The 10,959-nt window shown below is 31.5% G+C and overlaps 3 protein-coding genes across 7 annotated transcripts in view; all 3 read right to left on the bottom strand.

Moving 5' to 3' along the window:
• The window catches only part of PIG-S (phosphatidylinositol glycan anchor biosynthesis class S), a 29,647-nt gene extending 28,335 nt beyond the window's left edge, over positions 1–1,312 (bottom strand). The window contains exons 1-2 of one of the 4 annotated variants that reach the window (XR_014926401.1): positions 1,248–1,312; positions 273–344 (exon numbers count right to left, since the gene is read on the bottom strand). Coding sequence is in view for 1 of the 4 variants with exons in the window: in XM_029322886.2 (XP_029178719.2) it covers positions 273–318 (46 nt within the window). In the remaining 3 variants the exon portion in view is untranslated. Of the gene's footprint in view, positions 1–272; positions 698–1,247 lie in introns of those variants that run through there. The other 3 variants (XR_014926402.1, XR_014926400.1, XM_029322886.2) reach the window with 3 other exon arrangements.
• A 341-nt stretch (positions 1,313–1,653) lies between these two features.
• On the bottom strand, positions 1,654–8,714 carry LOC114946415 (sodium-coupled monocarboxylate transporter 1). 2 transcript variants are annotated; one of them, XM_085489725.1, is made up of 15 exons: positions 7,559–8,714; positions 6,619–6,833; positions 6,446–6,497; positions 6,209–6,276; positions 5,451–5,605; positions 4,882–5,022; positions 4,524–4,632; positions 4,355–4,464; positions 3,985–4,171; positions 3,822–3,908; positions 3,631–3,719; positions 3,322–3,432; positions 2,976–3,180; positions 2,472–2,569; positions 1,654–1,719 (listed from the first exon to the last, which is right to left on the bottom strand). In XM_085489725.1, the coding sequence occupies exons 1-14, from the start codon at positions 7,821–7,823 to the stop codon at positions 2,486–2,488; spliced, it is 1,878 nt and encodes a 625-aa protein (XP_085345851.1). In that variant the 5' UTR covers positions 7,824–8,714; the 3' UTR covers positions 1,654–1,719; positions 2,472–2,485. The 2 variants fall into 2 exon arrangements, with proteins under 2 accessions (XP_085345851.1, XP_029178714.1); XM_029322881.2 differs by lacking the exon at positions 1,654–1,719 and having other exon boundaries at positions 2,275–2,569.
• A 78-nt stretch (positions 8,715–8,792) lies between these two features.
• Positions 8,793–10,763, bottom strand: Prosbeta1 (proteasome beta1 subunit). The gene is made up of 5 exons (XM_029322894.1): positions 10,580–10,763; positions 9,666–9,733; positions 9,463–9,594; positions 9,118–9,392; positions 8,793–9,037 (listed from the first exon to the last, which is right to left on the bottom strand). The coding sequence occupies exons 1-5, from the start codon at positions 10,670–10,672 to the stop codon at positions 8,910–8,912; spliced, it is 696 nt and encodes a 231-aa protein (XP_029178727.1). The 5' UTR covers positions 10,673–10,763; the 3' UTR covers positions 8,793–8,909.
• Between the last annotated feature and the right edge of the window lie 196 nt (positions 10,764–10,959).

Below are 10,959 nucleotides of genomic sequence, written 5' to 3' on the forward strand. Positions count from 1 at the left end.
CACTCCATATCTTTAGAGGCTCTTATTTCTTATATTTAATCAAGAGAGTTCTTTTTGAAACTTATCAAGAACTCGAGAATTCTTTGGAGAAGAGCCAAAACTCTGTTAATGATTAACTTCACAGAGGTCCATATCTGCACAGAAAAATCGACGTATTAACACACGTGTCTGAAATAGCGAGACACCATGTGCGCGAAATGCAATATATCATTAAGATGATAATAGACGTATTAAATTTACATATGTAATCTCTCTTTTTCTCTCTCACTCACCATCTACGCCAGAATCCTGAGTGACATTCTCCATTTCGTCTGCCATTTCGCCGGATTTACGTTGATCCTCGACTGCAGACAAGAAACATTTATTTAATGAAAACGTTCGACGACACTTGGCTTTATTGCATCGAAATTAGAGAAATACGCGAAGCACATCGAATCGCCGAAAAGGATTGATAAACATAACCTTCATGGCGGACGCGACTTACGAAGCGTTCTGTCACGAACGATTGCGTAACGTGTCGTAAAAGTACGCGACGATAATAAAACCCGTCATCACGATTGTTTCACGATGATTGATATCAACACACTTGCAATACGTTTACCGTTTTAATCGACACAAACTGAGAAAATGTTTTCTTCTATCGTTAACCGTTCCGCCGAAACACACGTCACTGATTATACATTATACATAGATGTAGTAAGTCGTATGTTATAATTTACCAATTGAAGATAGTCGCGCAAGCGCAACCGCGAATTTTAATTCAGAAATAATCCTGTAAACTGTAGAGATTATATATACGTATATTTAATATTTAACAAATATCTATATGATAATTAAATTTTTCATTTTCAACGAGCAAGAGATTTGTTTTGCTAATTTAAAATCTTATTTTTATCTGGATAATAAATGCTAAATAAAATGATCTTATATTTTCTACATATTTTTTAAATATTTATATAATGTAAAACAAAAAAAATAATGAAATTGTTATATTATGCAATCTGTTTGTTATTTCTTCTGTATTGCAGGGAGATAAAGAAAAACAATATTTATAATGACCTATAATAATTTGCACACTGCACATATAACACTACCAGAAGTATATAGTATCATATGTATAAATTTTGTAATAAAGAATAGAATTCTAACTTAACATTAGGTTCTAACATAAATAGTTATCATCAAAACACACTCTATTTTTTAATACATTCAAAAATTCAATAATAAGATTAGTTTTATAACTTAACTGTATATTACAACTGCATGTCGAAGCTATTTCTATAATTGATCATCCTCATTAACAATATCAGTGCGAGATGTCACCTTTTCATTCTTCTTAGAGTTTGCAATCTGCTGCAAATAACAAATCAAGTATATTAAATAATATTTTTATTATTATTACATTAATATTAATGTATTAAAGAGAATATTATATATTAATATATTGTCTTATTGTAAATCTTATTAATATAATTATATTAAAAAGTATTTAAATAATTTATAATATTAAAGCATAATGATTTAGTTAAAAATTAATAAAAAATTTAATTAAAAATATAATAAAATTAAAAATTAAAATACAATACCTTGACTTGGTGAAGCTCTTTTGTTTATCCCATCCTGTCACCAGGATCTCAGTCAGGGAGTCTTAATAGTTGTAACATATTTTGCGGAAACATTGGCAGTTGTTTCCATCAAGGGCTGCATTCTAGCTCCATTCTGATATGAAAAAAACGATACGTATATAGATATTGATGAAGTATGACGATTATACTTATTGATCTTCTGATCTTACTGATGCAATCCTAGGTGATTAACTAGGTATAGTGTCAGCAATTGTCTAGGTGTCCGCCGTTGAATCGGAATAATAGTAAATGTAAGCAGCAGTAAATGTATATATTATATTCATATGTTATAATGTGCCAATTAAAAATTGTGTGCAATCACACAAATGCGAAATTTAATTCAGAAATAGAATTCCTACAAAAAACTATATTATTATATTATTTAATATTTATTTAACAAATATCTATGATAATTAAGATTTTCAGTGACATATCAAAAGAGATTGTTTTTATTAATCTAAAATTCTATTTATCTGGATAAATACTGAATAGAATAATGTATCTCAATATTTATATTTCTTACATATTATTTTTTTTAATTATTATATAATATAATGTAAAATAATTAATTAATAATTAGTAAAATCATTATATTGTACAATCTATTAGTATTATTTATTGCAGGATGCTTAAGTAAAAACAATATCCGTAATAACCTATAATATATAATTTTCACAATGCACATATAATATTACCAGGAGTATATTATATGTATAAACTTTGTACAAGGCTTCTGTTTAATTCTAACTTACATTAGGCTCTAACACAAATCGATGCTAAAAAAAAAACAAATATCTTTTTTAATTTATTCGAAAATTTTAATAATGATTAATTTTATAACTTAACTGTATACAATTGTATCATGTCGTAGTCGCTTCTAATAATTTATCATCTTCGTTAATAGTGCGAGATGCCACCTTTTCTTTCTTCTCAGAGTTTGCAATCTAATGCAAATAATAAAATATATTAAAAAATTATTTTATTACTATTAATATAATAATAATAGTATTAACATTAATATGAGATAATAATATGTTAACATTCTCTAATATATTAATATTAATATATTAAAAAATGTTATATATTATTATCTTATATTAATGTTAATATACTAAAAGATTATTCTATGAATATAAAAGTATCTTAATAATTAATAAAATTGATGCAAATACATATTCTCAATAGTAAACAAATATGTTGTCAATATGTTGCTGGCAAATTTTCAGCAAATTCGAACAGAAAGCAAACTGGCAAACAAAATAACGAAATAGTGTTTATTTAACAGAAATTTAGTTAAAAATAATAAAATAATTTGATTAAATATAATAATTAAAAATTAAAATATAATACCTTGACTTGGTGAAGCTCTTCGAGTGCAACATCTTTGCTCCTGCTGCTTATATATTTTCTCATAAAAGGAGCCACGAGCATCGGATCTAACTTTTCAACATTTTGAGAGGTAACAAGAGTTACGAGGAGACCAACGCCTATAGTCACTATGGTACCAGTCATAGTATACCAAAGATAACTGAGCCGATACAATGCCCATGGTTCTCTATTAAATGAAAGCTATATATTATAAAATGTATATAATCGGTTTTTTATCTTAATAAATTAAACAATCATTTTACTAGTTATCTCCATCTATGCAAAATTGATATGATAAAATTAAATTTAGTGACACTTTAAAACTTACTCTTTATTTGCATCATCCAGAATTGAATCTGGTGGTACAGATAGCAGTAAATTCTCCGCCTGAGGAAACGAATAAGTGCATCCCTCTGTAGTAACAGGTTTCACATCGAATCTAAAAAAACGTAGTTGTATTTTGAAAGGAAAAAATATATAAAGATATGTATAATGATATACAGCATCGATGAGTGTATTATAAGCAAGGTGTTTCAAAATTCGCAAATCAAATAATATAACAGGAAAGTACTAAAAAAGTAATAAAAATATTTGAGATTTTCAGAACACCTTGTGCAATGATGATTTTAACACTAACTTAATTTGTCCACTGGAGATAGCCGTTTGGGCAGAAAGGCCGAGCCAACCCATAAAGCTCAAACCAGCGAGTCCTCCGGCCAGAGCACCCTGATAAATTTGAAACGAGTTTTTATCTTATTTTTATCAACAAATCCGAATATCTAATGTTTATTAATTTAAATTAAAGGAAAATTATTGCTAGAGACTTACCTTGCCATTAATCCATGGTAACAGTATTCCCATAGCAAAAATGCCGAAAGATGGTCCGTTAGTAATGGAGCCTAAGCTTATAGATAACTACAAAATTAATGTACAATGTATGAGAAAAAATTATCCATCTAAATTACTCGATAGTCTTCTCTGAACTGTTTACCTGCAACACGTGACTGCCCGCCTGTTCGACAACGAAGACGAGGGCGACGCATATCACGCCCAAAATGATGACCGTAAGTTTCATAAAGATATCAGCACCTCTACGTGTAAATGGAGTCTTGATGAAAGGCTTGACAAAATCTTCCAGTACGACTGCCGCCATGGAGTTCAAACCGGTCGATAGTGAACTAAAAAAGATATATATTTATACATTCATATACATATGAATATATATGACAATCACAAAGTTGAATTCAAATATACATACATTTAAACACATAAAGGGTAACTATGACTTTTCATATTTTCTTATTATAATTATACAAATTTCTCTATTTTATTTTAATTAACTAATTGCAAATATGAGTCACCTGAGTGCGGCACTAAATACGCCAGCCACAAAGAGACCGGGCAGTCCTGGAAACTCTCCTAAAACGTTCATGACCAACAGTGGCAGCAATTGATCCTTGGCACGTGCTAGCTGTATTATGCATATGTACATTAATTGATGTTCAATGTTTTGGATTAAATAAACATTACCTTTGTCGTGAGTGGATCACATTCGTGATACCAGGCATAAATCAGTAGACCGGAATATCCGCACAAGCCAATCAAAATTATAACTCCGACTATAAAACACCAGAGTGCTCTAAAATGCATAATTATCAAAAACGGCGCTATATGTTTATTTATAAAAGCGTAGAAATTAATTTATATACTTATTACATGTTGTATATAATTATCGATAACATGCAAGACATATGAAATAAATTTATTTATTTTTAAAGCTCAAAAAGAGTCATATAATACTAACATTTAAATATAATTATAGATAAATACATTATTGTTGTTTTTGTAAAAAATTATTTATTTTTTAATTTATGAAAGAGCAGAATACCTTCTAGCTGACTGCAAAGTAGGGAGCGCCAAATATCGTTGAATCATATTTTGATTGATAGCGGAGATTTGCAGCCAGTGTACGAAACCGCCTATCATGATCGCCCAAATCGTGTGTCTCGTCAAAGGGCTCCAATCTGTTCTGTTAAGCAAGATGAAAACATATACTTTAGATCAAAAATTTAGAAATTCCAATTTAAAAAAACACAGAAGAAAAATTATATTAAATATATTTAATATACAAAAACGTAATTTTAAACAAAGACATTTTTTTAAATATAAAGCGCACACAAAAAAATTATACAAAATAAAACACCTGGATATTTAAAAGAGTAATAAAGTGTTTCTAAATTCTCTTCCAGTCTAAAAAGTGCACTTTTAATTTCTACTAACATATATTTTCAATTATCTATTTTATAAAATAAAAATACGTCTGTTTCTAAAAAAATATTTGTAAGACTGTTCTTAATCTTCATTTTTTAAAATGTAAAATTACGCTTATTCAAATGTCAGAATGATGGAAACAGCAGACGGATGTCTGCATTATTAACATTGAATAAATGCACATACGATGGTAATTCGAGTCTTCCGGATTCTAGATTTCTTCGAATCACCAAGGACAATCCACCGACGTCGGTTGTGCCTTTAATTATAATTAACAACATGGAACCGAACATCAAGAAAGTCTGAATGAAATCCGTCCACACTACCGCTTTGAGACCACCCTAAATGCAATAAAAAAATCTTTTGAGCATAATATTGAATAAGTTATTTCCTTAATTAATAAAATCCATCACATGAGTCAATCTAATCTGATTGTGAAATGTAATTCAGTTAAAATACATACAGAACATTCCGAACCGAATATCCTTTTAACAGATTCTTTGATTATTTTAAAGATGATTGTTGCTAAATAAAAAATATCGAGTCAATTTACTTAATTGAGATCAAAAAGTTATATGTAAAAAAAAACTATGTAAACTTTAGAAATTAGAATTAAAAGGATAAAATTACATTCTTCAAATAATATCAGATGGTTTATTATAGTATAGAATTTCAACTCGATGCTTATAAAAATATATAGTGGAAAAAATTGAACTTGCAAAAAATGACATTGATCGATTAATTAGAAAATCTGCTATTAAAAGAATATCTGATGATTTGAAAATATTCTAATATATATTTTGTTTATAATAAAAAATATGTATGTACAAAACAAACACAGGTATACTCGGTCTTAAATTAAATATTCGCGTCATTACCTGAGCTTGTTTCGGATTTTATAATCCCTTTATTTGAAATTCTCTCTTACATCTCGTTTAACTTACCACACAAGTGTAGAATATGCAAACGATGCACACGAAAGGTGTGATTATATGTATGTTCACTCCCGTAACTGAAAATAAATTTATCGGGAATGATTTCTCACGTATGATTTAGGCCACATGATTCTAAATCTATTTACTTAATTGAGATCAAATAATATATACAAAGCGCGAATTTGAAGATGAGAAAGGATTAAAATTTTCTCGACTTCTAATTCAATTTCCGCTTGAAAGACAAACCTTGATTAAATGCCAATGCAGGTACGTAGATGACAATCGGAAGCCAAGTCATCTGAAAGAACATCGTGTATTATTTGTATCGCTCGAGATGTGCCTACTTTCGAAAAAAAAGGAAAAAAAAGAAAAAAATGTGTTTATATACGTGCTATTTTGTTTTTCATGGATTTACTTACGATACCAATGGCGAAGAGGACCGAGCCTAGCACTCTCATTCTTCTGTCAAAACGTTTCTCGAGATATTCGTACGTGCTGGTGAGTTTAAGATCGTGGAAAACCGGCAGAAATACGATGGATATGGCGAAACCGACAGCGATGACCGTGACCCCGATAAAGAGGTAACTCGTACCGTGCACGTAAATCTCCGTTGGGGTACCCAGCAACGAGATACCTGTTCAAACAATTAGTGAGCAATTAGAGAGAGATTAATTAAATTCTTTTCTCTCGACATAGAAAAATGATTACGAATCGAATTACAAAAAAGATTGATATTATTATTTCCGCTATGTTTTTTTTTAATTATGTTACACATGCTGTTTAATTATTTAATTTTTATCTCCATTTTACGTTTCCAAAAATATATATTTACATTATTCCGTCTCACATTATACGCAATTTGCTATTATGTGTAGTTTCCCTATCGTATATTTAAAACATTTGCACAAGTGACAAGATATTTACAACTTAATTGCCTGCTTATCTAATCTTATGATTTGTTACCGTCTCAAATGAAAATGTGATTTGTCTCATGAAAAAAAAGAACAATTTAATGGAAACTTTCCACATAGGCATACGCAATACTACAAATAAATAAATATTGTATTATTTAAAAACTATTCTTCTCACATAATCAAAAACTTGAAAAAAATATCTCAGTCTATCTTCATTAAAAAATGATTGACAAATAGAAATAAATTCAAAATAGAAATAGTTATTATATGTACATTTTTTCCAACTTTTTCTTTTCACTTATATCAAGATATATATGTGAATGTGCATTTTTTCGTACATATAAACTCATATTTTATAGCTTTATCTTTAACAATTCCTTGTCGCAGAATAATGTACGAAAAATTGCATGAAAATGACTAGTAGAATGCGAAAATATAGTTCTACCCGAAATAAAGCTTGCTATCAAGCTGAGGCTGACCGGAAACGTCTTCATGTTCCTTCCGCCAACCAAGTACTCGTCTTCGCCGGAGGACTTCTTCACGAAGCCAAAGTAGATGCCGACGAGGCCACAGGCGATCAGCATCACGGCGAACACGATGTAATCCGGTGTACCGAAATTCTGCATCGATTCACCGATCTCTTGTACGGTGGGCATTTCTGGCGCCCAATTAGCCAAGCCTAAATCATCCGAGGTACCCTCCGAAGTCATCTTGTTACAAAACGGAATCTTGTCGCTCTAATAGAGTACTCGCAGGGAAGGAACGTATGTCGTTCCCAAAATTTCAGAGTGGATAGGTCAGGTATCGTTTTAACGCTTAAACGCGTTTTACTAAAGTCGTGGAAGTAACAGCGAACGATCACGCTATCGTCTACATCTACACGAAGAATGAGGTAGATCGCGAAAGAATTCAGCTATATTTAATCATCTATATAATTGATAATGTTAAAATCGTTTATAAAAATTTGGTCAACATTTGAAAAAGCATTCAGACGATTAAGTTCACTTTTTACGAATTAAGTACGCGAGAAGATAATATAAAGATGCGAGAAGTTTACAGGTATTAGAACAAATTTCGCTTTCCGGCACCAGACAGCACACTCAAGTTAACAAGGACGATTGGCGTAAGAGTGGCAAGTCTATCGCGGAAGCCGAGAGACGACTACCTTGACGCGAATCACAGCGTAGCCGGGTGAAAAAGAGAATTGCACAGCGCCGCGATTACACACGTCATGATAGTGTCATTGCGACAATCTTCTAATTAAGCCTAACAATGAACGAGTACGGTGTACGAAACGACCGACCGACGCATTTATACACCACTGCCGAGAAACGTAAGTGGATAATACGACCTAAATTTAGCATTAGCGGTACGGATACGTGTTTAGTCAAATTGAGGATCGGCAATAATTTCAGCACCACACGAGAGTCTTATTACGTGAAATCTAATAGAACCGAAATTGGGGATGCAGTGTCACGCAGAAACGACGTAGAGATCTCGTGATCGGAATCGTCGCATCTTACAATAATGACCAAGCGAAATCAATTTCCTAATTTCCACTTAGATCCTCCTTCACAATCAATTGGAATCATAATCAGGTGTTCTTAAGTCAGTATTTTAGGATCAAAGTATCGTATTTTCGGGATAAATATCGAAAAATCAAGAAATAAACGTAATCATACGTTTTTCTCTTTAATTTTAATTAGCAAATGCAGAGCGTGCATATCTCACGTATAGATTTCTAGAAATACCTTAAACGTATTTTGCCACAAACAAACACTCAATAACATAATTCTTCATCCTTCGTAGAAGCGTGGCAATTCATTGCCCAATATGACTTTCCTCTCGATTCCCTTTTCCGTGATCACTCCGGTCCTTATGACACCGCCGCTACTTCCGTCACGAGCCATGGCTAATGCGAGAGCTGCAAAAGAAGCATAAAAAGTCGAGATTACTATTAAGAATTGAATTTTCTTTGACAACACACTTTGTCAATGTACTTACTGTTCTCCACCAGCTTGAGACAATCATCCTTCAACATCTTGGGCTTATATTGCGCGTCCACGTAGCCGTACACGTACGTCGAACCGGAACCACCTATCGAGATCGGCTGTCTGACGCACATACCACCTATGGGAATGCTGTAAACCTGACCACCCTTCTGTTTATCCCATCCCGCCACCAGGATTCCAGCCATCAGAGAGTCTCGATAGTTGTAGCATATTTCGCGGAACACGTTGGCGGCTGTTTCCACCAAGGGCTGCGTTCCGAGTTCCATTCTGATATGAAAAAAACGATACATAAATATCGATAAAGTACGATGAGTACTTATTGATCTCATGATCTTACTGATGCAATCCTAGATGATAAGCTACAATGTCTGCAATTGCCTGAGTGTCTGCCGCCGAACCGGAACGACAACAGTAAATGTAATCAGTTACTCGTGTTAATTTGTCAGCATAACGATTGGAAACATAAGCCCTGGAATAATTTAAATTAATTATGAAATATATCGATAAATATAATTTCGTTGAATAAATAATATATTTTACCCCGTTGTACCCCGGGAATCGGCGCCTATTACGACACCACCTTCGAATTCACACGCCATGATTGACGTCTGTAAATAAGTTGTAAAATGGTATCAAACATTGCACCGAATAGATATACAATTGCAAGTCAGTATACAATTGCAAATCAAGATAACATCACGTGATGGACTCATATTTCTTCTTATCAGAATCTTGCAACTAGTATCTTTTAGCAGACTCTCTCATTGATGACGAAAGTTTAAATGTAGCATTTTACTTGTACACCATATCTACAAAGCTTTGTTGTATCATTTGACTGTATTTATCTACTTTTATCCTTTTGCAAATATAAAGATAATAACTTTCTACAAATATTCCTCTTCAATATTTTAATATTTTTTACAAATATCTTTACAAATATAATTTACAAGATTTTTAAATAAATTTTTGCATTCTTGTAAGTCTTCATAAAAAAATTTGTTAGATAAAAATTATGTTAAGTACATAAGCACAAACTTTAATGTGTGTAAAATATAAATACAGAACATTAGAGTTAATTATTTCATTTATATGTAATGTGTAATATTGTTGATATACAATAACTAAACTTTCTCTTCCATACTCATATTAAAAATATTATTACACAATTAACACATATAAAGTATCCACAATTAAATTTAAAAATTAAAATTATCGAATTTTCTATGAGAAATTCAAATTAAATCGCAAATACATATATTTCAAAAGACGCATTCCTGAATATCGACAAGAAGAAAAATCAATCATTTTTTACCTCCAAATAGTAAATAAATACAAATTAATTGTTTAAAATAATCAATTTAAATAGATTTAATAAAAATATCTCGTTTCTAAGTCACAACTTTGCAGTGTCATTATAACCTAATAACGCCTCATCATCATCGCCGAGAACTTACCCCGGTGCTCTGCTCCGAAGTCAGCCAGTCCGGCAACATATTTTCTGAAATAGCAGCTGCTTGTGGCTGCAACATATTATCTACATAAGCCATTCTAATTACAAGTTTTCTAATTCAACTGTCAAATCGTTCGCAGACCGTTTGTTTCTCGCGAAGTCACTCAACTTATGCCATAAACTATAGACATTAATAGATGTTCATTCGAGGAGTAACATTTTGCCCTTTATTAGGAGAGATCGGTCAGCCAATGGCACGCGAGCTTTCCTAGGGAATTTATTTGTCATACAATATTCTTATTGGCTGGAAGTTTTAAAAATTCTCTCCGAACATTATAATTCGTTCCACGATGTATATGAGAGAGAAAGAGATAGAGGGAACAA

The sequence above is a fragment of the Nylanderia fulva genome, unplaced genomic scaffold, assembly GCF_048542155.1.
Source record: "Nylanderia fulva isolate GAGA-0341 unplaced genomic scaffold, ASM4854215v1 Scaffold9, whole genome shotgun sequence".
Classification (NCBI taxonomy): Eukaryota; Metazoa; Arthropoda; class Insecta; order Hymenoptera; family Formicidae; genus Nylanderia; species Nylanderia fulva.